This window comes from Lathamus discolor, chromosome 4 (assembly GCF_037157495.1).
Source record: "Lathamus discolor isolate bLatDis1 chromosome 4, bLatDis1.hap1, whole genome shotgun sequence".
NCBI lineage: Eukaryota > Metazoa > Chordata > Aves > Psittaciformes > Psittacidae > Lathamus > Lathamus discolor.
This window is the reverse complement of record NC_088887.1, coordinates 20,692,471-20,720,352: the sequence shown is the minus strand read 5'-3', so window position 1 is coordinate 20,720,352 and position 27,882 is coordinate 20,692,471. Positions and strand designations below refer to the sequence as shown.

The following is a 27,882-nucleotide window of genomic DNA, read 5'->3' as shown; positions in this document are numbered from 1 at the left end:
CGGTTCCAGTAAATTTCGTAGTTCATTTCAGAGGTTACATTTTTTTTAACTCCGGTTTTACCATGCTCTGGGAGTGGAAATACAGAGCAGATGTTTCAGTACACATACCAAGCAGACACAAAGTTGAAATAAGTATTCCCTAGTGTCTCACATCCCACAGTGGAGATGCCCCTCCAGGCTTCCTTCGAAGCTCAAGGAATTCTGCTCCTGCTCTTCCTTAGTAAGAGTCTTTCAAACCGGAGCTGGACAGGACTGCTTTCCATTCTACAGTTTCACTTACACTTTTGTCTCTGACTTGCTGCTGACCCAGACTTTAGCTAGCCTTTGTCTTTTGCCCATTTTTCTCCCCTTATGCCCCTTCTACCCACCCCCAAAAGCATCCTGAAGTGGGATCCAGCTGACACCTGTGTGGAACAGTTAATATTGCTGTTGCTAGTAAGCTGGGTTTAATGCTGCTTTAATTTGAAATAAATTCCAGTTAGGCCCTTCCAAGGTGAAGCCCTTTGATACAGTTTCCAGTAAGCAGAAGGAAGAAAGCTCAGAATGGCAGGGTTTTGAGGCAAGCACGGTGTCCTGAAGTGATCAAGTAACTCGGGCTTAGTGAGACAGCTGATGATCCTAGAAAAATCCCATCGAAGAGTAAGTAATTTATTTTGCTGTACCAGGGAGTGTTTTTCAGAATGAATTGCATGTAGGCTTTGTATGGTCTGATATTTCAAACTGTATACTTCTGGTTTTCAGGTTTGATCCCTGAATGTGTCCTCCATTTGCTGACTGATCATTGCTAGATTTGAGGTTTCCGATTTCCCAGAGTGGAACAGGGACTGTGCATGACTGTTTTGACATCATACATCAAGAAGCTCAGTTAACTAGAGCTGATTTTAAAAATATTCATGAGAGAGTCACACAAGAATTGAAGAATTTGCCTATTTCTTTTTCTGTATTACAGGGCTGAACAGATCTCTTGTTGCTGGGTTTTCACAAGAAAAGGTTGGGGTTTTCCCATGATCTGCCTGCTCAAGTTTTTCATGTTGTAAAATAAATAGTCTGGGTTTTGCACACAGTGAATAAATAAAGTGAGCAGTGGGAAGTTTTGTTGTATGTTTATGGAACATACTGGTCAGCAATGCTAATCGGGTTTTTATATCATGATGATAGGAAACTCTGCAATGCTCCACCTGGAGAGAAATGGTTGATGGTGTTTTCACAGACAGCTGGGAGTACTGGGTAGAAGACAGTTCTCGCATAGGTGCTGAGCAGTGAAGCTGCAGAACATCAGCTGTGCTTGGTCACATCCTTCACCAATATTTCAGAAGTAAAATTTTCCAGTTAACCTTCTTTGCCACGTACATATGCTGTACTTAATCCTTCATCCTTATCTCTGGATGTGGCAGTGGCAAGTTCCAGAGGGTCTCACTGGGCAGAGTGGTCAAAGTTCTGCCCTCCCCTCTCCAAAGCAATGTTAAGGATACTCAACAAAGAGTAGCTTATTGACTTGAACATATATCAAGGTGATTATGGGATACTTCTCCTCTTCCTTAAATAGAAACCTAAAAATAACCTGTTCGTTTACTTTGTTGCTCCTAACATGACTTTCTTTCTCCTTTCCATGCTCAGTGACTCCTTGTGATGCCTGCAAACCATGGACTAGTTCTCTGCTTTAAATGCCAGCAGCTTCCATTCCCTTTTTTTCTGGGCAGGTAAAGTGCAAAGCCATTATGTGCTTTGCCCTTTCAAAAATGTCAGTGGAGTCACGTAGTGTGCTGAGAGATGGCCCTGAAACACTTACTTACCATCAGCGTTTCTCTTCAGTTATCTGCACTCTGATTCTGCTTTCTGTTAGCTTGGTGTATTCAACGTTGCATTAAACATGACATGCCCCATCATGAGCTAGATGCATAATGCCAAAGATTTGACTCTTGAAAGGTCAATCTCTGCGGGTATGAGGCTTCCTGTCATGTTCACTGCAAGCCTTGGGGGAACATTTCACTGTGGGGTTGGTTGGGTTTTAAAGTAGTACACTTGAGCAGACATTGTAAGTGCTGGTGTGGTGGAGAGTGGGTTTCCATCTATAGCTAAGGGGGACAGGTAGAAAGCAAACCCAGAAAGAGTACATGTCAGAAGGTTGTTTTTTGGTTGTTTTGTTGTTTTTTTTTTTTTTGTTATGTTGTTGATTTTTGGGGTTTTTTTAATCAAAACTTTAAGAAATAACAAAAGAAAAAAAGATAAAAGAAAACAGATAAAAGAAAAAGCTGGAGAACTGTAGAAACCATTTTTGTGGATCAGAGCTCTCTGATCTTCCCATCTGAAAATAGGGATGGGAACAACAGCCACTCCCAAACTAAGCAGATGACTGGAACTGTGAACAGTGAACCGCAGCCAGCAGTTACCTGTAGGTCATGCTGGAAGACTTAAACCCCATGCTGCTGCTAGAAGTGCTTTGCATCTCCCTCCCTTTCTGGGACAAGAGATCATATAGTCACTGTGTAATCCTCTAGGTGGAGCTGAGTGAGTTCCCCTATAGCTGTCTCCCATGAATAGACAGAGGTATTTCACTCTTGGGATTGCTCACTGCTGAGAGTCCGCCTGTTCCCTTGCCCTCTTAAGCCAGCCACATGTCCGTGTTACTGAATAAAGTTTTGATGTACGGCCGTACCCATTATTGTTCCAGCTTTCATTTCTGTTAAAGCTACGTCATCCTTTCCAGAAAGGCATAGTTTCCCCATCTGGTAATCAGCTGTGGATATGCAATTGCAACTCCGGTTAACACTAATTCTAATTCATGTTCAATATGAGACTTTTGAAAAACATTTAAATCTCCAGCGATTCAAGACAGATAGGATTTTTTGTTGGTTTTGGTTGTATAAATGAGAGCTGGAGAGGAGGGGGTCCCCTTTAAATGGTCAAGCTTTAAGTGTAGGTTTCTCCAACTTCTATGTTTAATATAGAAACATACTCCTTAGACATAGTGATGGTAGAATTGATTTTTAAAAGATAATAAATGGGCATGCATACCACAGAATTCCAGTATTAAGGGTATTCTTCATCCTGAAACAAGTAAGAGTCAAAATCTGGTTTTGTGTTGAATCGGAAACTCAGTTTGATCTAAAAGTACAGGTTTTGAGGTGGTGTTCAGCTGGCTCCTTCTAAACACCTGTAGCACCTCAGGCAAGCTGTCATTTCAGTCCTGCAGCCTGCTGTCATCCTCCAGGCAGAGCTGCCTGCCATGAGTGCTTTTCCCAGTGGCTGCCCCAGCAAAGAGAGTGAGAAGCAGCACGGGCAAGAGTCCAAGAGGACAGGAATGCAACTAAAATTCCTAGGGGTCATTAATAATCTGGAGTAGGAGAGTGTTGAACGTGGCAAAAACAAAACTATCCGATTTGGGCTGACAAATAAAAGAATTTCCTTTACTGGCCCAGAAATATCTTTGGATATGTTTATATTTTTCAGTTGAAAACCCAAAGCAAACGGGTGGATGTTATATAGAAGAGAAAGTACCTGTTCCCAAACTGGATCAAGTAATGGAAAGACAGAACTCCTGCTAGTGTTATAGTATACTTCAAGTTAACTGGTTGAAGGGGGCTTTAAGCAACCTGGTCTAGTGTGAGGCATCCATGCCTGTGTCAGGGTTTTGGAACTAGATTATCATTAAGGTCCCTTTCAACACGAATCATTCTGTGATTTTATGATTCTAAGCAAAGTACTATGAAATTCCTGTGTGCTTTCTATTAATATTTAAAAAGCAGTAGTGTCACATCACATTTCTTATGCTATACAGTCACTCTGTCCTGCAGTGCTTACAGATAGACATGTACAATGGTATTGGTAAGTATTTTTGCTTTGTGTTTCAATAGCATGAATGACTGTCCCTGCGCTGGGGCTCCTGCACCTTAGCATGCCTGCTGTCCACACTCTGAGTGTGGAAGAGTACTCAGAATCCTCTCATGCTCTTTTTGCAGCCTTTCACAAGAAGGACCAATTCCAGAAGGTGTAATAAGGAACATGAGTGAAAAGTTTTGATTGTTGAAGGCTTTTTCTATTTTAGCAATTGTATCTGTGCTTCCTTGTTTCAGAGGACGTAAGAGGAAATTGTAGTTTCAGCTATCTCTGAAGACCTAAAGAAACCTGTTTTCTGGGACCAAGTTGTTACCCAGTGGTACACGAGCCACACAAAACTGATCCTAACAGAATAGCTAAAAGAATATCAGAGTAACTGAGTATCTTCTTGCTGCTCAAGGCTCTGTCCTTTGCTGAAAGCTATCAATCAAATAAAAGGTAAGCACACAGGTCCTGAAGCACTGTCAGTCTTTTAGCTCTGCACAGTTGTTCTTTGTTTGAATTTCCAGCTATGGTAGAATTCTACTGTGGACCGGTGCCTTGAGGTGTAAAAGGGAAGGCCTTGAGACACCCTAGAAATAATACAGGCAGAATTTATACCCAGTGGTTTGTGCAGTACATGGCACTGGGGTCCAGTATGGGTTTCTGCATGTTTGAGATCTTTTGCTAAAGATCTTTTTGCTAAAGTTGTTAGTGACCTGCAGGGTCTTGTTTTCAAGCCTTAAGGGGGGCCACAGAAGCCAACAGACTCATCAGTTTTCAGGAGACAGTAACTGCTTTTGTCTATGTTCTTAAATTAAGCCAGTCCTTCAAACTTGCACTTAGCAAGTGGAAAAACTGAATGTTAACTGATAACAAGTACTGGTTGATTCATACACAGAGCTAGTTTGGATTGTTGGGGTTTTTGTGGGGTTTTTTGTTAGGGTATTTAGAGTTCTTTGTCTCTGACTTGGATTAGGAAGGTGTCTGAGAAAGCAAGTTCATTAAGTGTCGCAAGATGGATCATCAGTTTAGATGAAGAGGCTTGAAGGGCATGGGGAATATGTGTTTTGTTTTGTTTGTTAACACTTGAAGATCCCCTAAGTAATAACATGTTTCAGCTCTTTGATTAGAACCAAAATATCTTCAAAATGGGCAGAGAGCTTAACTGAAAAGAAAGCATTCAGTTATGTGCTTTCCAGCATAAAATTTTCAGAATATAACCTTACAAGTGATAAGGAACTACATTTGGCACTTTGTCAGCAAAGGGGTTTAACAGCTTAACAAGCTGTTTAAAAAAAACCCACCCAAAAATCAACAAACTTTCTGATCCTACGTGCACTAATCATCATGGTTAAGATACCTTCTGTCTTTGTATCAAGCTCATAGTCTTGACATTAACTTTATAGAAAAAAATATTTTGGAAATATTTTTTTATTGTAGTGAAAATAAGATAACATTGTGCTCATACGTATACACACACACAAAAAAAATTAACTGTATATATGCACTGAAATACCTCATACTCAGTGTCACCAAGACCCTTCTCAGTTTGTGCACAGCAGATACTACAATACCTTTAAAACATGTTTGATACCAGCCACTATCCACCACTGTGCTTAGCAGGAGCAGCACCAAAGCTCCCAGGGCTGGCAGCCCAGCTGCACAGAGACAAGTCACAAGTTGCTGCCTACCCTGAGACCTTCTTCCCTGTGTTGTACAGTTACCATAATCACAGTCCCCAGTGCTCCAGGATGGCTTAGCTGTGCTGCTGCAGGACCAGGAGGCAGTGGACTGTGACTCAGAAACTCTGGACCAGCTGCTCTGAGAGTCCTTGGGTCACCCAGCAGAATGGGGGCTCTGGTCACAATGCTGTTTGGCAGCGCATATTATTTCCTGCTGTGTCACATTATTTGGGTTTGCAGTGGTTTATGTAAGCATTTCTTTGCCAGATGTTTGACTCAGATACCCATTCCCTGCCACTCAAGGCAAGAAGATACTACACAAGTGATGCAGTGAGGTTCTCCAGAAGATGTAGAAGAACTGCTTTGAAACATTCACTTGTTTAGCTAAGCTGCCCACAGACTAGTAATCAATTCTCACTATCACTTAACTCTAAAAGTATCAGGTGACTGTTGGCACGTGTGGGCCAAGAGCTAGACTGCAGAAAGAACAAACTTGGCCTTGTTTGCTAGCAAAAGCTAATGTGAGGCTATGAGTGTTCTAACCTTGACAGCCACATGAATGCCTTAAACAAGAGACACCGGATGACTGAACAGAGCCCACCTTAACAGGTGGTCAGAACTTGCTTTGTAACTTGAAGATAAAACTCCCTTTCTGTACCTCAGAGGTCCCCATCTCAATTCAGCTATTTTAAAATGCTTCAGGCTTTTTTGGTTTAAGGAATTCTACACTGACTTACACTAAGCCAATAATACTGTCATTTTTTTCCCTTCCCCATAAAAAGTGCTACCATCTACCAAATATACATACACTTCAGTGGTACAGCCTGATTTTGAAACACAGCTCATGGCAGGGTATTGCCCAGATGAGCAAATAAAATTCAAAAATCAGTTGGCTGAATTGAACACTGAGTCAAAACTAACATTTTTTTTAAAGGATGGGCACAGAGGGCACAAATTTTATCATTAAACTATCCATCTTTCTATATAAACTATTAAATCCAATACGAAGGTGAGGATAGGGAAACACACAACAAATAATAATGTGTATTAACTTAAAATATCAAACAAATTCTCCACATAAAAAAGGTCAATGTTAGTCACTTAAGCTTCACAGAACATTTTTTTTGATAGAAGCCCTCTATGCCCCAACTTGTGTGTCTGCCAGGAACAGCTGGAGAATCAACTGCCCTGGCTTTCAAAACAGGGTTCTATGCTGCAGCAGTACTGTGCTCCCTTGCTGGGGTGCCCCATGGGGTCACTGGCAGGCAGGGTGATGCTTCTTGTCAGAGCCTTTAGGAAGCCTGCAGGCTCCCTGCTGCACTCTGTTTTGCTAATGCTAGTGACAGAATGTACCTCAGGCATCTGTAGAAAGAAGAACTTTTCTGGTGAGGTTATGGCTGCATTTATAATGGGAATGCTTTAAAATAATGCTAACATAATTCTAGCACAATCATGCTCCCCTACAAATAATTCACAAAGTATTTCTTCCGCTAGTGCTGGATACATGTGAAATTGCTACATACCTGGATACCTGTGAAAGCCTCCAGTGAGGGGGTAAATGCCAAAGAGGGATTTTAAATGTGCATTTTATTTTGGTAGCGCATGTATCTTCTCTTACCTGATGAGATTTTTTTGCCTTGGTATACAAACTTTTGCTGTCCATTTCAGAGTTAAAGGAAAATGAACTTTCATAACCTCTACCACTTCTGATCACCTCTTGAAAACATCACTTACACAGAAAAGCCAGAAGTAATTGAGATAGACATCTGTACATTTTAGCCACTCATGCAAAAAACATCTGTATCCATCCCTGCAATGTTAAGACTATAAGTAACTTTGCAGTTACATCTGAGCCCATTGCTATGGCAACAAGGTAGTCTTTATCTTCCACATGTATTCTACTGATTTCTTTTTTCTTAAAGCAGCTTCCTGAAACAAAAAAACAGAGAAGAAATTATTAAGTTAGTCTCTTTCAAACACTGTGTTCAAGGCTTGTATGAGGCAGCCCTTACTACTTCCAGCTGTGGAAAATTTAGATGCTGATCCTTTTCAAGATGAAAAAATGAACAGCTGACAGGGGAACATGTGAACTGCTGTTAGTTTCAATCAAAAAAAAAAAGGATAGTGGATGATCTTAAATTTTTGCTACTGTAGCTATTTTTAAAAGGATCCCATAGTATCTTTCAGACTGCCCCAGTTAGCTGTAATTTGCTGCTTGCTACAGGGAGAGCAAAGTTCGTAAGAATGTGTATGCTACTAATTCATTCCTTGATGGCCTTTTCCATGATTGGCTCTCACCAAAGCACACAGCTCAGTTTGCTTAGATGTTTGGAACTGTAAGCTTTATGTTCTGGTAAGTGCCAGACAGGGCTGTACTACTGGTCTGTCAGCTTATAGTTAGTTACCAAGTCTTGAGAACTCCAGATAAACACGCTTTTAAAATTTCTATTTTAAATAGAGCACTGTGCAGTAGTAAGTACACTACAAGAGTTAAGAAGGTTCAATCTGTGCTTTCAAGGACATAAATTAATGTCAGTGCTTCTCCAACACCCCTTAATTCTGGGATTCCTCTTCAATGCTTTTAATATACCCTCTGGGGTTATCTATTTTTGACACTGATTATTTTAAGTACTTTCAAAGGATTTACCTTCTTCAGAAATAATGGTGAAATCTTAACCTCTAGTGCTCCATACTAGCATAGACCCTTGATATGAAAAAATCCAGGAATGTAGTAAAGGGCACATAAAAAACCAGCAAAGGAGTTAGTTATCCAAGTAAGACATTTCACTCACATCTGATGCTGCCTGACAAACTCTGCAAACTGACGGTCTTTAGCATAGAGCTCTATAATTCGAATTCTGTCCTGAATTTCCTGGAATACAAGAAACACACTGTAAGTAGATAACAGAAATTAGAATACTACTGAAATAACTGATTTATGGGTTTTTGAAAATAAAACTCCCATGTTTTGCTGTTTCAAGGAGTAGAGTTTGAAAAGGGGCACTCCCAGTACTAAAATTTGACTTTATGCTGTTTTCATTTTTAAATGAAGCACTTGGAATCAAGTAATGCTTTACTTTTAAATTGAGACCTAAGCTTGGACAGAGTGAGACGTATCAGCAGGCTGTTATAAACCATTTATTTCTCATAGATCCTTTGCCTACAAGCCCAGCTACAGGCTGGATTCACAACTTTCACAGTTGCTTAAGGTGTGGTTAGTTCTTAGATGCAAATCCCCTCTCTTTAGCAAATCCACTTTAGCGTAAACCCTGGATACTGTGTATACAGGAAGAAAGGAGAGGAGGTGATCTAACTTGCAGGTTATAGAAATATGTATACTTTAATAACAAAAAAACCAACCAAACAACGAAACTGTAGAAATGCCTGGATGCACAAGGTTCTCACTGTAATACTAGTCTTACATAAGGTAGTTGGCACAAACCTGGCCAGCTCTCATGAAGTCATTTAAGAAGTCAGTTCCCTCATCATGTGATATTTATTACAGTGGAGAACACACCCATTTCTTTCTCTGTCCCTAATAGCAAGTGGGGTAGGGAATCGTTTCTCTCTTCTCTTTAGTAGTTACAGTAGCCATAGTTCCAGCCTGTTTTTCCAGAGCATAGACTTTGGGAAAAGAGTGGGCCCACCTCTTGGGTTACAATTTTCCATGCCACCATGAAAACAATGCAATTTACCTCCTTAGTAAGCTCACTGTTTTCATAAATGTGCCTGATCTCTTCACTGCTGTAGTCTGTGGATGTCTCTGCACTGGTGGAGCTGTAGGCTGTTAGTTGTGGGTATCTCCGGTAATAATGGCTGTAGCCAGTCGTGTCACTTTCGTACATGGGGTTGTATTTAACTGCATTCTCAACGGATGAGAGGCTGTCACCCTGTCTGGGGAAGCAAGAAACAAACTGTGATCTTCTCTGCAGCCTGGAAGGGCAGCAGGCAGATTAAGGAAGCCTGGCATATGGAAGCACTTGTACATCCTATTATTATAGCACATGTGTTTTAAATTATTAGATGATGTCACTTACCCCTGTGAGTCCTCAGTGTCACTCTTTGTGTACTGGTCTCGAAGGGTCCTGGCCAAGAAGAAGATGACAGCAGATGCCACAAGAAGAAATCCTGCTACAGAAGCAATTGCAATACCCACAACCAGTGGCTCTGACACATATTCTTCACAGTGCTCCCCTCTGTACCACCAGTTCTCTCCCACACGACACCTGCAACAAGGAAACACGGGGAAATTAAACACCAGCAAAAGCTTTGGTTAATGTAAATGTATTTGACTTTCTGTATGATGTGCCCTCAGTTAAGGCACCTCAGTAAATACCAATATGTGTTCAAGCACTATCATACTTTCATTATTGTGAACAGCCTTTTTGGTATAGAATCATAGAATAGTTTGGGTTGGAGGGGACCTTTGTTATCTATGTTATCTAGGCCAGCCCCCCTACAACAGGCAGGGCCATCTTCAACTAGGTCAGGCTGCCTTGAATGTTGCCAGGGATGGGGCATCTACTGCTTTCAGGCAACCTGACAGTGTTTCACCCTTGTAAAAAAATTCTTCCTTATATGTAGTCTGAATCTACCCTCTTTTGATTTAAAACCATTACCCCTTGTCCTATTGCAACAAGCCCTGCTAAAAAGTTTGTCCCCACCTTTCTTCTAAGCCCCCTTTAGGTATTGGAAGGCTGCTCTAAGGTCTCCTGGGTGCATTCTCCAAGCTGAACAACTCTAACTACTGGATTGAGTGAAGACAGGTAAAATAATAAAAAGGATAATGCATTTGTGATGGAAGAAGCCTGTGGGGCTTTTTTTTGCAATTTAGAGTATCTTGTGATGTGTTAAAACTAGAAGGCGTTTAGCCTAAGTAAAAAGTTAGGCCTTGACTGAGCCTTGCACATGACATATGGAACACTGTAAAGGTAGAAAGCAAGTTGTCTTAAGTATCTTGTGAGGTAAATATAATTGAAGGTGTGTTAAACAAGCAGAATGTTTATAGTGTCATGAACTCCATGATAATTAGTTAAATAAAAACAGAAAATAAATTGCTAGAAAGAAGTGTGCGTCCAAGATTCGTATCCTTAGACAGCATTCAGTATTTTTCAGAGTCATATCTGCCTCTAGTGTTGAACATAAGAACCTTAATACTGACTTTAAATATACCATTAAAACCATATTTGCATTATAGAATCATAGATTGGTTAGGATTGGAAAGGACCTTAAGATCATTTAGTTTCACCCCCCTGCCATGGGCAGTGTCTGCCACACACTAAACCGCATCACCCAAGGCTCTGTCTAGCCTGGTCTTGAACACAGCCGGGGATGAAGCACTCACAACTTCCTTGGGCAACCCATTCCAGTGCCTCACCACCCTCACAGTAAAGAACTTCTTCCTTATATCTAACCTGAACTTCCCTTATTTAAATTAAACCCGTTACCTCGTGTCCTCTCTTCATGCAGTCCCTGATGAAGAGTCCCTCTCCAGCAAGTTTTCTATAAAAACTTAAGGAATTGTAAGGTGTTCTCACTATTCAAAGCAATTAACCTTATTAATAAGAAACATCCCTAAATTAAGTCTTCTAACATAAGTATAGAAAAGAGTTTCTGAGAGTAGTAAGCAATACTTATATACCCCACTATTAAGTGGGACCTCCACTCAGCAGCATAACATGAATGATAATCCTTATAATCTCACTTACTACACATAATCTTAGGGTATTTTGCACAAATCTCATAGAATGCTACAAGAGAGGAGACAGAAAGGGCTTTTCATACAGGCAGCGCATGCTTCAAGCAGTGGGATGACCTACCTGCAGATGGCCCCTTGCCCAGGGCTTATGTCGCACTTCCCATCATTCAGGCAGAAGTTTGGTTGCAGGTCACAAATGCTGTTGCATGGCAGCCCATCAATGCTTAAGTAGCCAGGATTGCAGACACACTCGGCTTCCCCACTCCAGCGATTTACTAAGCACTCAGAAAACTCATTGCAGGCCTGGAACTTGCAGGGATCAGCTTGTTCACCTGAGAGTACACAGAGCAGAAAATACTACTGCTAGGCGAGAAGCTTAACTGAGGCAAAGCACTCGCTGGCTGCTGCTGTTTTCTGTAATGGTCTCTGTTAAAATAGTCCCCCAAAATCCAGCATGTGTCCTTCTTGAAAAACGGAAGGTTCTGCTGAGGTGAACAAGCACTAGGGTGCATGCCTCTGTCCACATATTGCGTGTCTGTGTCATGGCTAAGACCACCCACGAGGCCAATTGAAAATGCAAGTATAAAGTGTTCTTTTTCTTACTGGAATGTGCAGTACCCCAGATGTTCTCTGCCTGCTGGAACTGTAATGAGTAAAACACAGCTGATCTCCAGTATTTCTTGCTACAGAAAACCTAGGCAATGTACAAGAAAAGGGCAAAGGGACTTTGGGCACTTGTCACCTCCTGTGCCGGCGTTTGCCTTTTTGTCTACTAGGAGCACAAACTTGTAGTATTTGAGATACCTCACTTGGACCAAGTGTAAGAGGCTGGCATACAGTTAAATGATCAATATTGGAAGATTTGTCATGCTAATTAAACCACCTGTATTGAAGAGCTACCTCAGAAGAACAGTTACCAATTGCCAACAGGTGAGCACTGCTATTTTTCTTTAACCTTAAAACAGGAAATATTTCTGAGTTGCCTTTATGGTAAACTCCTGGCCAACTTGGAACAGGGAAGAACTTTCTCCTTGTATCAGAGGAGGGAAATAAGAGGGCCTGTAACTTTTTAGTGCAACCAAGGCCTTGCCACAAGAATAAGGCAGCAGCTGTTGCCTGTGCAGATGCCCACCTGGCAGCTAAACTGGCTGCCACCTGTGGGAATAACCACATGGAGTAAGGTCAAACTGCACATGAAACTAAGCACAAGAGAGATGAACACCACTGTTCTTGCTGAGCAGCCTTCCTTCTCACTCCCCAGTGAAAGTGCAGTAGCATTATGCAGAGTATTACTTCAGTCAACTTTGGCTCCATATTTCTATGTGGGCCCTATACAGTTTGCTTAGCCTGGGTCCCACTTTGATTTTTATCTCTTTAGTCCCTTAACAGGGACTGTCCATCTCTCTGAATTCTGTCTTTCTAAAGCCTAGCCTGTGAAAAGCAGTTGGGCTGTGTCTGAAGTGCTGGGATCCTTTTAAGTCCTTAAGGACTTAAAAGTCCTTAAGGAAGTTGCAGAAGTTTAAGGAAGAAGCAGAAGTTGCTCTAAATCCCTTGCACTAAAATGCATTTCCCTTCCAACCTTACCCGATTCCACATCCAGGGAGTATTTATCAATGGCCAGATTCATGGTGTGATACGCAGTGTTGCAAAAGTCTTCCAGGATCATGTAGACAGCATTGGTGACATTCCGAGGCACAGGTTTGGCAAATTTCATCCGACTGTTCACCACAATGCTGCCATTTCTGAAGTTGAGGATTTCCAGATTCTGGAAGCCTGTCAGATTTGACTGGAGGTAGGGCACCAGCTGTAACACAGAGGACACAACAGAAAAGCTCACTCTTTGACTCTGCTCAAGCCAGTTGCATTGGTGTTGTGTCAGACAGCAGGAGCCTGAATTATTTTATCCAAATCCCACAGAGCAAGAGCATTAAAACTTTAGCCAGTTGAGGCCTGTGCTGGCAGCCTGCCAGAAACCCAAGTACTTCAGGAAGTTCTTAAGAGTATCCCAGTTTGCAGGCAGCTTCTAAAAAACCTACAGTTCAGAAATGCAGTTCTTGGGATATACAGAGTGCTCTCCCTTGGTCAAACCATTGGGCACACTTGCCATTTCACAGGGTATTTGCTTCACACAAGTCCCCTTTCCCTCTCTCTCCCTTGCTCCCTTCATCTCCTACAACAAAATGTTAATTTCCGTCAGAAGAGAGTAATTTCCTGGTTAAAAATTGACAATTGCAGTTCTATAACCCCTGTGGGGCTCTGCTAGCCATCAGCCAATTTAGGAATAGCTTAGTTCCCTGAACCTGACAGACTTGAGAGATGGGCCAGTGCAAATCTGATGAAGTTCAACAAGGCCAAGTGAAAGTGCCTACACCTGGATCCAGGCAATCGCAGGCACAGCTACAGGTTGGGCAGAGAATGGATTAAAAGCAACCCTCCAGAGAAGGACTTGGGGGTATCTGTTGACAAGAAGCTCACTGTGACCCGGCAGTGTGCGCTCACAGCCCAGAAAGCCAACCAGATCCTGGGCTGCATCAAAAGGAGCATGACCATCAGGTCAAGGGAGGTGATTCTCCCCATCTACTCTGCTTTCATGAGACCCCACCTGCAGTACTTCATTCAGCTCTGGGGGTTGGAACTAGATGAGCTTTAAGATCCTTTCCAACACATTCTATGATTTTATGATAACTACCTCTTATTTAGGATGGGTTGAAAGTTTTACAGGAAGTTACCCCATCACAGTCCAAATTTATTTACTTCCCTCTCCCTATAGACTAAATACAGAGGACTCCGGAAGCAAGTAAGGGAAGGGTTGTAGTGACTTCAGCTATACTGCTGCATTTATTAACAACAGCAGAATATCCAGCCCACAGCACTGAAAAGTTACACTTTAGAGAAACTACCAGCTGAGTAAAAGACATACAACACACCCCAGCCCACTGCCCATTTCCAGGCAGAATTTTCCCGTAGAGTGACACAGACGGTATCTCTAAACACCAGTCTTGAGTTGCTCTCTGCAAAAGACAGCCAACAAACTATTGTTTACCAGCATTTTTGTTCTACCTGGTAATAGGCATTTGGAACAGAAGTGGCCCTTACCAGTTCCAAGAATCGCTGCTCCAATGCTTTATATTCAGGGGAGTTTTTATTGAACAGGTCCTCTGAGAACATCATGTTGGTAACCCGAAGACTGAAAAACACCACTAGAGCTCTTGAGGGGACAGGAGTACTATAGCCATTTTCACGTGTGGCCCAAGCCACACTGGCCATCTCTGTGGACTGAACATGAGTTGGTAGTTCCACATGACTTTCAGTCATGCTCCTTCCCTCCTCAGTCAACTCAGGAGAAAAGTCGACAGGGCTCACATGATCCAGGTCCACTGAAACATCCAGGACGTTTGCAGTTTCATCTCCCAGCTTTGTTGAGGTAGCCACAGATGATGACACCGTGGATCCCACAGGAGGGAAATGGGAGGGAAGCTCAAGAGTGCTGCTTGTTGCACTCACATAAGAGTTCATAACAGTGCTGAAGCCCATGGTAACATCTGCACTGTGGTCTGTGCCACCCTGTCCAGCAAAGCCCTCTAGAGCAGTGGTCTGATCTATTACAGAAGGAACTGCAGTCACAGCTTGAGTGACAGGTGGCATTGCTGAATGTACTGTCTGATCTAGTGAGTTTTCTAGTGCTCTGTCAGTAGGCCAAACATCAGCAGGTTTCTTCACTGCTGACTCAGTAGTGTCTTGGCCTGCCAGTGATGAATCTAGGGTTTGCTGCTCTTCTGTGGAAGCATCAGTGTCTTCCATGGAAACATCAGGGTTGACTGTGGAAGCATCAGGGTTTATCATGGAGAAAGTTGCAGTGAGAATAGTTTCTGAGGAGCTTGTGTCCCAGTGGTCTATTGTAGCAGCTTCAGTTACATTTGACTGCTCCACTGTGAGTACTTCTTCTGTCATTGTCCTATCTTCATTCTGGTGTTCAGCTGCTTCAAAAATTATGTTCTGACCTATACTGGACTCTTCAGGCTGCTCCATACTGACAGTCCCTGTAGATGCAAGGAAAGTGTCTTCAACAGAATGACTAGTATTGTGTGGTGAAAGAGGGGCCTCTCCAGTTGGCTTGTCTACAAAGGAATGGTCCACTAAAGGCTCCAAAACCAAGGATGGTGTAACAAAAGAAATGTACTTGCTCAATGTTTGTGTCTGTGTAGATGGTTCCACCGGTGATGGTTCTTCTGTCTGTAACAGAGGTACCTGCTGAGTTGTAGTCTCTGGGAAGACAAATATTTCAGATTCATCAAGGAAATCTTCTTTTAGATTGGCCATACCTTCATTCTCCTCTTTGGAAGGACTGTTTTCTAATTTATTCTTAGAGTTAAGAATATAGTCTAAGATCATGTCTTCAGGAATATCATCAGTTCTAATTAGCAAAGACTCATTGGCATATTCAAGCCAGTTGTCAGCACCAGGGTAGAAAACTGGTTCCAGTGTTGCATCTTCCCAAGGCCAAATACTTGATTCCATTTCTTTTCCTGAACCATCAAAAGCTGAACCAGACCCATCTTCATATATATCTCTGTCTCCAAGATATATTCCGTCTTCCATAGGGTGGTATTCTAAGGGAAAAGGAATTTCTTCCACAGACTTGTGCAACACAGAGTCTGCATTGTTACTGCCTGCAGGACTACCCTGAGTTACTTCTTCCTTCTCAGCAGATTCTATTTCTTTAATACTAGTCTCTATGACTGAGGAAGAGGCCACTGTTGGTGCAGAAAGCAAAGGAACTGCATAATCATCTGTAGATGGAGGTTCTTCAGGCACGAGGTGAGGAGGACTCAAAGGCAAATGGTTTTCAGATAGACTAGTATCTTCAAACCACAAGAATAAAAATAAATTTCCAATTAGTTATGATAAATATGATAAATAATTTCCAATTATTGTGATAAAAAGTGTGAAATTACATTCATTTTACTGTTTGCACATCTGTATTCAACATGTTTCTGTGATACCTTGCCCATGGGAGGGGGATTGGAACTAGATGATCTGTAGATCCTTTCCAACCCTAATAATCATAGAATAGTTAGGGTTGGAAAAGACCTCAAGATCATCTAGTTCCAACCCCCCTGCCATAGGCAGGGACACCTCACACTAAACCATGTCACCCAAGGCTTCATCCAACTTGGCCTTGAACACTGCCTCACCACCCTAACAGGAAAGAATTTCCTCCTTATATCCAATCTAAACTTCCCCTGTTTAAGTTTTAACCCATTACCCCTTGTCCTGTCACTACAGTCCCTGATGAAGAGTCCCTCCCCAGCATCCCTATAGGCCCCCTTCAGGTACTGGAAGGCTGCTATGAGGTCTCCACGCAGCCTTCTCTTCTCCAGGCTGAACAGCCCCAACTTCCTCAGCCTATCTTCATACCAGCCTTTGTATGCCGAAGTCAGAAGGATACCTGATGACCTCTCCCACTTTTCATTCAGATATTCTATGGGCTAAGTGAAGAGATAAGAAAATACTTCTATGCAATTAAATATCATGTGGGTACCATTTCCTGAAGGGATAAACATTATTAGCTGTTACAAGCATTTTACCTTAGCATATTATTCTTGGACACATACATGCAGGAAAGGTAAAAACTATCAGGGAAAGACATGCAGTTTTTTAGACCTTTGTGAAAAGTCATTTGGTGAACTATACATTGGTGAGTATCAGAAAACACTGGCATCCAAATTTAAGCTTCAGTCAATAGCATTAACTTACCATCTAAAGAAGTGGAGGCTGAAAGCCATTCCAGAGAGTCCACAGAATCATGCCTTAACTCTGGTGCAGTGACCAAATGAAGAGTTAGATTTGCATCCTCTGAATTCAGCCCATCAGGCAAAGAAGTGATGTCAGTCTCTGAGGAGAGCAGAGCTTCAGGTGCCAAACTGGCTTCAGAGTCCGAATTTCCTGGTCTTGGCTGGATTTCATTGCTGTTGGGCTGTTCACTATCTGAAGTGGAATCTGGTTTGGTGAAATCAAAGGGCAATGTATTGCTGACAGTTGATTCATCTGCTGAAGGGCGTTCAGCTAAAAAGGTGCTGTCCTGGAACATAAACCCACTATTAATATTTCCACTATTACAGGGGAAGCATTGGCTGTCTGTGTTGGGCTGCACACACAGAGGGTGTTAAGAGCAGCCAACAGCAAAATCTGGTACTACTGCCTCTGTAAGAACATAATGGGCAGCAGCAGGAGGGGCTAAACTGGGAGGATTGGCAAATATACACCCTTCGCTAATCATGTGTAATGTACATGTGAAATGCACATCCTTGTAACATATATTTCATGTCCAGTCATGTCTACTAAAAAGGGAAGGAAGCAATTTGGATTGTTGGGAGTGCAGCTTCCCTTAAGGTACTAAGAAATTTACTGTCTACACCCAGCCCATTTCCTTTCCTTTACTGAGAAAATGGATCTGTCTGTTTCTAATTAAACCAAAGAGAAATGCCTGCTTTCCTAAAGCATAAAGAGCTCTTAACAGCTATTATTCATCAGCTGCATAATCAATACAGTAATTATAGTTATTATGACACATAAACCAGTTTAGGAACTGAACATGAATGTATGCATGCCCTGTGGTCATTTATTGCTGTCTTTTAGTATGTGGGTGCCAGAACCCAGGGGGGAAACAAAGCCCATAATGTAAAGAAGGAATAACTGGAATAACTTTAGTCTTGAAGCCAAGATGCCTGTACAGATAAATCATTTGTAAGCAGTAATGATGAAAAAAAAAGAACATGCACCATGACTTTGTGAATTGTTTGAAATGTGAAAAAAGAATTTGTTTGTAAATGTTCAATTTGCACACCATTACTACTCCATATCCCAATCATTATTTGGTTTACAGCTAGAATACTTGGCACATTTCATCTTTGAATATTAATCTGTCTCTCATGCGGGAATTATATTGAGAAAGAACAAGAATAGATTAAGTTATTTGGTTAAGGCTACAAAAGCAACCTGACAGCCTAAAACTGAGGGATTCATGTGGCTACCTGCCCAAGTATCAATGCTCTTTCCTTTACTTGACCAGCATGAATAACAGGAAGAATCCAAATACTTTTCAATTTGAAATTTTACTCCTTGTTGAAACATGGGTGAAACAAAATTTCAGCTTCATTCAAGCTGCATTTTAACGCTTTGGAAGCAAGTAATTTCACGTATCTTCATTAAATTATTTGTCTACCTGGATAGATCACATTTTTATAGCTGGTTATTATGCCACCACTAACTCCTCACATTTTTTAATTTATATGGTAACAATCAGTTGAAAAGTATATATGCACCATATAGACATGTGCTCCAGCAGTTACCTTTTCTTGCAAAACTGATCAATATAAAGCTGTAAAAAAAGTACTGTGCAAAATTAGAAACAAATTACACATATAAATTCCATAAAGAATGAATAAGGACAAGCAGCAATAGCTTCACAATACTTCCATTTATTAGGTGAGCATTTAGTTGCCAGGGATTGCACTTCATTTATTTCAATGTGGATAGATGTTCCTATGACAACTAACATTATTCAAAGATTCTTGTTACAGTGCAATATATTATATTAACAAGTTTAATATCATATTGGCAAGCTCTGGTTTTTGCTTATGTCTTTTGAAAGCCTTACAAATATGACAGAAGACTGCCAACACAGAACCCCCTCCCTGATTTTCCATTTTCTGCTGCCAGAAGGGCATTGTGTTTAGCAAGCCAGAGCATTCTACCTGTTACAGCTCAACAGAAATAACAATAAAATAAAGGTTTCAAAACTAGACTTGTTTTTTTCTTTGCTTTTTAAGAGAGTTGTACAACTCTAAGAAAAGAACTGATGATTAGTTGGTACCATCTGCTAGCAATCAGATGGTGAAGTCATGACAGCTCCACGTTATGTCATAAGTAATAGAAGTGTGATAATACAAATCCATTTATTCTCAAATCAGATAAGAAAAATAGCAGTAAATTTCTTTTTCAGAGATGACAGTTGTAGTTAACGCTATCTATTTGAGCCCTAACGGTTTGACTTCTGTGGAAGTAACTGACTAATCATTTCAACCTTGTTTAATCATGTTTATGATTTTCTTAAATATATCTGAGTTTACTTCCCAAATTATCTATGTATTGCAGTTTCCACACAGCAGGTTTTTGGGCATCTTCTACATAATTAAGAGGTTTTGTCTGAAGGCACAATGACATTATTATTCATAGTCTATGATTAGAAAACAGAAATGTTTCTTGTACATACTATTCCATAAAACTGGCTTAACATTTATTATTGCAAAGCTACCTCTGCTCTAAAATCTTCTTGCCTGCACATCTGTCAGAGTATCCACTGATAGAATGTGAAGATGGCAGACTTCTGTATCTTACTAAAATAAACACCTGCAACATTTCAATCTAGCTAGATAGCTCCATATAAGAGAAAGTCCTTTCCTCACTTTTAACCTAAATTCATCTTTATCCACACCATGTTTAAGCCATTATGGCTAATCCATATGAATCTGCATTTTAGAAATCAATGATTCACTTTTAAAACTTACGGAATACTGGCAAGAAATTAAGGATATTAATCTTGCAACCATTCTAACAAGAATATTTGGGTTCTTTGAAGTGACTATGAATTTTGCTTCCATAAAGATTTCAGAAGTTGATCTGAAATTAAATGTATTACATCATTATCTCATAATAAACTTGGTGAAAGTCTACCACCAAGCATAGCTGGACCTGGGTTTTTTGGCACCAGTTGAGCTCTTGGAAGCCGCATCTGTGTTACACAACAGAGTGCAGAACAGAAACCTCCTGCATAAATCCTTGAGCCCAGACAATGCTCCATCATTCAGCAGTTCTAGCTATTGGCAGACCAAGTTTACTTGATCTCAGTGTTGCTGGCACCTAACTTGGTATCTCTGCTTAAAGTCTGTTTGCATTGTGCAGACATGGTCAGGGATACTAAGTCTCCTGTCCAGCGGAGAACTCCAGTCTATGTCCTAGGTTGTTCCAGAGGTAGAGGAGATAATTGCAGATTCAGGGGGAAAAGAAAGAAACCACAGCCTACTATTGTTTCCTTTGCTGATGTTAAGGGAATGGATATAATTTTAAAACTGAACTGAGAATTTCTGTTAAAGCAATACAGTAACAAAAGGAGCATATGACACTTAACATTATATCTCTTATAACAATCAGCTTCAGTGCTTACATCTATTTCTCACTTTCCAAAGAAAGGTAGTGTTGTGGGAAGAATCATGTCTTTAGAGCAATTTACAGTCCAAACGTAAGAAGCAAGGCCTGGCTGTAGAGCTGGGAACACAGTACTGGCATGTAATATAAAATGATAACAGAAAACTCTTGTGCAACAGAGATCAAATTATCAGATGAGAGATTTCACCAGGTTTTACTCCAGTATAAGATGTGCTTTCATTACTACATATTCTGCATGAACAACAGGATAGAGAAATTCTGGGCGCTGACTGCATTTCTGCCTTGCTAAGTTATTCAAACATGTCCAAAGGCCACTCCTCAGAACCGTACTTACATCGAACTCTGGGCGCTCCAGCACAACTGAATGCTCAGTAATCCAGGATGGGTCTTCTGGTATAGGGTGTAGTATTTCTTTCACTGTGGAAATATAAATTCTTTCGATATAAAGGCTGCAGTAGCAGTGTGAGGAAGCTGGTTTGAAAGACTAACTGGAAAAACTTCCCTCATGTCAGATTCATGAGCAAAATCTTTTCAAACTGTTTTCCAGTGAGATTTCATTTCTGGAAATGCCCCCAGCTCACTAATAGGAAGGACAGAGTAGTTATGAGAACAGAAGGGTGGACAGCACTCCTCTGCCACTTTTTGCAGGATTGGTGAATATTCAACAGTAAATCAGGTATTTGCTTTGTGCTGCTCTAGGCTACTAAGCTAAAGGTCATCTTGGTGCAACATTCATCATGTGAACCATATTTCCCCTTCTATTCCTGTTAATTTTTGGAAATACTACTGATATTTCATACCACAAAATTCAGTGTCAAAGGAAAAGAAGACACTAGTCTAATGGAGTAAGAATTAAATACCACTGCCAATGACTTGCCCTGGTTAAAATCAGAGCAAAACAAGCTGCAACAAAGTTGTTTTATTGCTTCTTTTTAATTATTCAGAGGGCAGCTGAATAATTTACTCATCTGAGATTTACTTTATAAAACTTCAGATGTGTGGCCCACCGATGCATCATAATTAATACGCACCATTAGTAAGCTGGAGAGAGTTAGGGTCCAAAGACAGGGAAGTGTTTCCAAGCAAGGGATTTTTCTGGAGGATGTCAGCAATATAATCTTGGAAATCACTGATGCTGTACACAACTGTTGGATTATCTTCTATGTCCATAAAGGAGTTATCCTCCACCTTGTTGGAATGAAGGTTAATCGGGTCCCAGGTGGCATTGCTGATGGCTTTTCCATCAAAAGTAACAGCAAAGTGAACTACCACCTCACTTCAGTTGTACAGAGAAAGAGAACATAGATGAGAGATGCAAGGTTTTCTAATGTATAGCAAACGCTGTGATTTTTTTTCCTAAGACCCTGTGTCAGTACCTTTTTAATAAAAAAATTATTGCTTTAAAGGATTCTGAATAAAAATTATTTCTTCACACCTGTGTTTGGCTGCTTGTGTTTTCCACCATTGCAAAGTTCTCCAGAAAAGACTACCAGAACCTGACATCTGGTCTGGCTCCAGCCCTGTGTTTCTTTCTACTAGTGAATGATAGACAGAACACAAGAAGACCACAATGTTGATTTTCTCCCAGCATTATTAATTGGCCCGCCAGTGTGAGTGACGATTTTAAGATCATGCCAATGATGGGAATGGCTCTGAGGTATGAAAACAGCCAGGAAAAACAGGCTGTATATAGTAGTAATCTACAGTAGCAAGAGGGAGCCCTGATCACTGTCACTAAGCAGGGTCAACCTGCTTTACATTGCATCTTTAATAGCAACAAAATGGTATTTAATACAGCTTATAATTGGTAACATTTTTCTAGACCCATTTTTCTAGACTCATTTGATCATTTATTCTTCAAGTGTTGCATCTGTGTACAGCTTAGCTTCTCCACTTCCTTAATTTTCTTTTCCTTAATATGTCTGGATGGCCTTTTCTACGTGGCAGCATAGTCAGCAATCTGATTTTCCATACAATGGGCAAAAGCACGAGGGAGCTTTAGAAAATATAACATATTCTACTTGTACACAGGGCACAGCGGGAAAATGAAGTAATCTAGGAAGTGTTGAAAAATGTGCTCCAAAGACAGGTTTTCCTCATTCCACACAGCTGGTCTGGATTGCTAAAGTAATGGCTCTGTTCAGAGAAGTCTGCAAAGCCCTAGGCCCAGATACAATGGAGACATAATCAGCAAACACACTGACTAAAAGCAGGAGCCTGATGGAATTTTATTGCTGGCTCTGTCACTGAGATGAGCCAACTATAGGCTCACCATAGGCACTCACTGTCAGCAGAGGAAATAAAAAAGGAAGCAGTAGTGAAAAGGCAGGGCAAAGATGGAATACAGTATGCTCCTCAAAAGTAACTTTTAGATCTAATACAACTGTGCTGTCAGTTGCAGTTAATAATTCCTAACTAATAACTGCAACACCATCATCTGTCTAGAAAGGGCTACAATATCTGGTGCTTGGAACACAGTCTGTGTGAATAATTGCATGCATTTTAGCCTGCAGTAGTGTAGTAGAGTATGGCTTTAAGTCACCATTGTTTGTGAAGAGATTTGTGTTGTCTAACATGTATCCTGAAATTAAATGCTTGTTCTCTGTAAACTGTGAAAAATGGTTATGCCTTTGGAGAGAAACACACAAAACGAAACATCTGGTAAGCTAAAGGCTGCAGTTCATTTTCTGTCTTGTGAAATTGTTAAAATCCTAAAGGAGGAAAATTTTGGATGCTTAACCTGCATATGTCTGACAAAAACAAGTTCAGACTGATCCCATTTTCTGTAAGGAACATTTATAAAGCTACTGCTAAGATGTGCAGTAGCAGAGCCAACTGCCTTTGCTGGAGAACTGTGGCTTTTCTATCTACTGTAATTTCTATAACAATAATAATCTTGTATCTAGTCAAGACTTTCCTGCAGACTAAAAAGACCTTTAGTCATCATTAAGCAATTTTGTTCTCTTCACAGAGGAGACTCCTATGCCCAAGTTAGCCCGGTAGCTTTTTCCCCAAGTGCTTTTTTTTTTTTTTTTTTTTAATGATTAGGATTTAAATAAGCAAATTGGGTTAATCCGTAATCAAAACAGCTCAGTTACTTGCAGTTTCTGGTAGAATCCCCTCACATAATGTTTATGCTGGATAATTATCTTGCTCTACAGCCAAATACACTACAAATCCCCAAACCTGTATCCTCCAGCTAAACATGTTTTTCCATCTGTATTATAACAGTATCTATAAAAAAGTTGTCTTTACCTGTCCTCCTCAGGAAAGCTGAATATAAACACAAAACAAAACACAACAGCAAAGTATATTAAATCAATATTAATATTTCCTTTAAGTCTTCTAACTTAAAAAAAAAAAAAAAATTGCTTTTCTGTTTTACAGGGAACACAAATTTAAAAAAGCAAACAGCAAAATAGTTGTAAGTTGCATAGTTACTCTGCTACATACCAAACTGTTGTGCTTTACTGAGCTATTGCCTGTTGATCACAAGGAATCAGCAGAGCAGAGCTATCTCAACTTATTGCAAATAATGCAGTTACTTTGCTGTTGGCACCAAGAAAATCAAGGCTGACTAACTCTACCTGAAGGTTTAGTTCACAAACATGGTGGTTTTTGTCATGAAGAGCATAGGTCAGTGCTTTGGTACTTTGCCAGAAATATAAACCTTTTATTTGTCTTCTCAAATGAACCAACAGCTTGCAGATATGTTAGACTGCAGATACCAGAACAGAAGGTTTTGCGATCTTCCAGGCTGGAACTTAACACAGTCTAGGGTTCCAACCATAAAAACTTTCTCACCATGGCTGCTTTGTTACCTGCATGTTTACCAAGTAGGATACCCCAGCTAGTATGTTCTAAGAAACAGTTTACAAAGTCTTAAAAACTACACAATTTGTATTAACTCATGAACAGTCTCATTAGATTCTGAAAGTTATACTCAGGAAAAATCGTAACTTGTGATTGAGGTACCCCAAAACGCAGACATCAGATGTTTGATACATAATATGCAGGCTCTCTCTCCCCCCTGAATTAACTTAAAATGTAATTCTGAAGCACAAATTGATTTGAGGGAACTAATCTTTAAAAATAATATTATTTAGTAAATATTTTTATTAATTATTACATTTTTGTAATTTGTTAAATAACATAATTTATTAAAAAATAATAAAGAGAGTTAAAACTGCATATCATTTCTCAGATTATTCACCAATTTATGCTTTGATCAAGGAAAGACACATATCTCAAATACCAGTTTTCAGAGTCATCCCATATTAAGTTGGAAAAAAAATTAAATACACCACATTTTCCCCAGAAGATTTCTTTGTTCATCCTTGTTTAATACTAGGACATGTCAACAGTACTGAAGAAATATCAGATGCTAATTTTAAATTAGAAAATATCACTCTTAATTTTAGGATAGATGTTGAACAAGAATGCCTTGTCTTAAAATCAAGGCAAGCGTATAACAAGAGTTCCTCTGGTGGATGCCAGGAACAAAAAAGAGACAGTTCAGTATTTCTTTTTCAGCCTCTGTATAGAGAGGTACCAAATACGAAAGTACTTGTCCTTTGGTTAGTACATCCTAGGAATTCCAACAGACATGCCTGCCATTTTTCCAAGTATGGTACTAGCACATCACACCATCAGACATAACCAGTTTTAATTACCATGTATGCATCAGTATCTTTTTACCTGTAATCCAGGATACGGATGGTTTTGTATCCAGGTAGTCCTTCAAATACACTTTCAATCTATTTTGAGGAGAAAATAAAAAATTAACACAGAAAATCCTCCACCTTACTCATTTAGTGAAAAATAAGGAAGTATTTTCAACGTTTTCTAAAAATGTATCTGAGCTATTACATCTAATAGGAGAAAAACTGTTGAATATTCTCTCTCTCCTCATGGAAGAAGAGCTTTGGTAACATTGTTTCATTATTAGAAAAGGAAAATTATCAAGAACAGCATCCAGCATTCCCCAGGAACAGTATAGAAACACTCAAAGGGAGGGGAAATCCAAAAAGACTCTGCAAGGATCTGCACTGCCCATAGCAGAAGATATTTTTCCTCTTACCTATACAACACAAACTTTTCTCTGCTGAAAATGTTTCCATTACTTCCCAAACCTCTCTGGGTTAAAAAGAATTTAGGAAAATGCTTTGGACCTTAGCAAGTGAAACAAGAAGGGCAGTAGTCACTGTAGGAACAGGGACCAAAGCAGCACTAATGCATTACATAGTTAAAAACACACCTCATCTTTATTGCCCTGAATATACAAAGGTCTGAGGAGTGATTGGCAGTGCTACTCAAAAAAAAGACAAATGGGGGCAGCAAAATGGCAGCACATGCAGGCTTAGTTCAAATAGTCAACTGTGTTGTATAAGACAAAAAAACAAGAAATAGAATATTAAAGGTCCATGGTGGTTTGGGTTTGGTTTGTCTCCCTCCTAAAAGATCCTTGCCAGTTAAGGATTATTTTTTACTCCTCAAATTCTTCTTCCCCTCCCCAGTCTCCCTCTCTATTTTTAAACTTTCTAGTGAGACTTAATCAATCAAAGTGCTGCTGACTTTCTTTTTTTCAGGACCTTCTTCATCCAAGCACAGAGAAAACCAGGCAAGGGATCAAAGCAGTGGAACATCCATGTGGCAGGAGGCCTCTGTCCCATCTGGTGTTTCTTACACTCTACAGCATTGCTACTTGGCCACACAACTGGGAAAATTAAGATGTCTAGTCTATGGTAGCAACTTCTGACAGTTGCAGTAATGCTTTTTGGATGCAGTGAAGAGTACATCTCTTTCCCATCTGGCCTATGATCTGGCACAGGTTTAGCCCCATTAAAAGGTATTCATCAGAGAGCCCCGACTAGACGGGACTAAGAAGGAAGCAAAGCTAGAGAAAAGATAAGCCTCATGAGGCACCCTGGGTTTCTCTCTCAGGAGAAAGGAAAGACAAACTCTGCCCCAAGAAAATTACGGTAATTAGATTACAAAAATAGACAAAAAATAAAAATACAGGAAACAATAGGGAGAGGAAAGTTAGGAGACAGCAGTATGATCATATTTTAAATATGTTTTTGTGTATAGGTGGGCCAGTAACTTTGTAATTAAAACAGTAAATTTTAATTAAAATCAAATTAACTTGAAATCAAGTTTTAATCATGCATATATGTGTATATATATTTATATGTGTATGCACATATGTATTTTCCCTTTAGGTAGGTGCCTAACAGTCTAATCTATGGATCATTCCCACTGACTCCAGTGGGATTTAAGGACGTGTTTAAAAACTGGCTGGAGGATTTTAAAACGTGCTCACATGCATTGCTAATTCTGGGCATAAATAAGAAGCAAGAGGTGTCTTGGCAGCCTAAATTTCAGAGAGCCTCTCACTGCAGTGCAGCAACCTTATAGCCTTCTATGAGGAAGTGACTAGGTGGAGGGATGATGGTAGAGCGGTAGATGTAGTTTTTCTTGATTTCAGTAAGGCATTTGATACTGTCTCCCACAGCATCCTCATAGATAAGCTAAGGAAGTGTGGGCTTGACGATCAAGTAGTGAGGTGGATCGAGAACTGGTTGAAAGGAAGAAGGCAGAGAGTTGTGGTCAATGGCGCAGAATCTAGCTGGAGGTCTGTGACTAGTGGAGTTCCTCAGGGGTCGGTGCTGGGACCGGTGCTGTTTAATATTTTCATCAATGACCTGGATGAGGGAACTGAGTGCACCCTCAGCAAGTTTGCTGATGACACAAAACTGGGAGGAGTGGCTGACACACCAGAGGACTGTGCTGCCATTCAGCGAGACCTGGACAGGCTGGAGAGTTGGGCGGGGAGAAACTTGATGAAATTTAACAAGGGCAAGTGTAGAGTCTTGCATCTGGGGAAGAACAACCCCATGTACCAGTACAGGTTGGGGGTTGACCTGCTGGAAAGTAGTGAAGGGGAAAGGGACCTGGGGGTCCTGGTGGATAGGAGGATGACCATGAGCCAGCAATGTGCTCTTGTGGCCAAGAAGGCAAATGGCATCTTAGGGTGCATTAGAAAGGGAGTGGTTAGTAGGTCAAGAGAGGTTCTCCTCCCCCTCTACTCAGCCTTGGTGAGGCCGCATCTGGAATATTGCGTCCAGTTCTGGGCCCCTCTGTTCAAGAAGGACAGGGAATTGCTTGAAGGAGTCCAGCGCAGAGCCACAAAGATGATTAAGGGAGTGGAACATCTCCCTTATGAGGAGAGGCTGAGGGAGCTGGGTCTCTTTAGCTTGCAAAAGAGGAGACTGAGGGGTGACCTCATCAATGTTTACAAATATGTGAAGGGTAGGTGTCAGGATGATGGAGCTAGGCTTTTTTCAGTGATATCCAGTGATAGGACAAGGGGCAATGGGTGTAAACTGGAACATAGGAAGTTCCACGTTAACATCAGGAAGAACTTCTTTACTGTAAGAGTGACAGAGCACTGGA

At 40.6% G+C, this 27,882-nt stretch overlaps 1 protein-coding gene across 1 annotated transcript in view; it reads right to left on the bottom strand.

The window, feature by feature from the left end:
• Nucleotides 1-5,232: 5,232 nt before the first annotated feature.
• The window catches only part of IMPG2 (interphotoreceptor matrix proteoglycan 2), a 58,911-nt gene continuing 36,261 nt past the window's right edge, over nucleotides 5,233-27,882 (bottom strand). The window contains exons 10-21 of the mRNA XM_065675794.1: nucleotides 25,126-25,184; nucleotides 23,683-23,700; nucleotides 21,459-21,703; nucleotides 20,762-20,844; nucleotides 16,957-17,281; nucleotides 14,296-16,061; nucleotides 12,784-13,003; nucleotides 11,321-11,531; nucleotides 9,539-9,727; nucleotides 9,197-9,395; nucleotides 8,294-8,373; nucleotides 5,233-7,430 (exon numbers count right to left, since the gene is read on the bottom strand). Of these exons, the coding sequence (XP_065531866.1) occupies nucleotides 7,418-7,430; nucleotides 8,294-8,373; nucleotides 9,197-9,395; nucleotides 9,539-9,727; nucleotides 11,321-11,531; nucleotides 12,784-13,003; nucleotides 14,296-16,061; nucleotides 16,957-17,281; nucleotides 20,762-20,844; nucleotides 21,459-21,703; nucleotides 23,683-23,700; nucleotides 25,126-25,184 (3,408 nt within the window). The 3' untranslated portion in view covers nucleotides 5,233-7,417. The remainder of the gene's footprint in view (nucleotides 7,431-8,293; nucleotides 8,374-9,196; nucleotides 9,396-9,538; nucleotides 9,728-11,320; nucleotides 11,532-12,783; nucleotides 13,004-14,295; nucleotides 16,062-16,956; nucleotides 17,282-20,761; nucleotides 20,845-21,458; nucleotides 21,704-23,682; nucleotides 23,701-25,125; nucleotides 25,185-27,882) is intronic.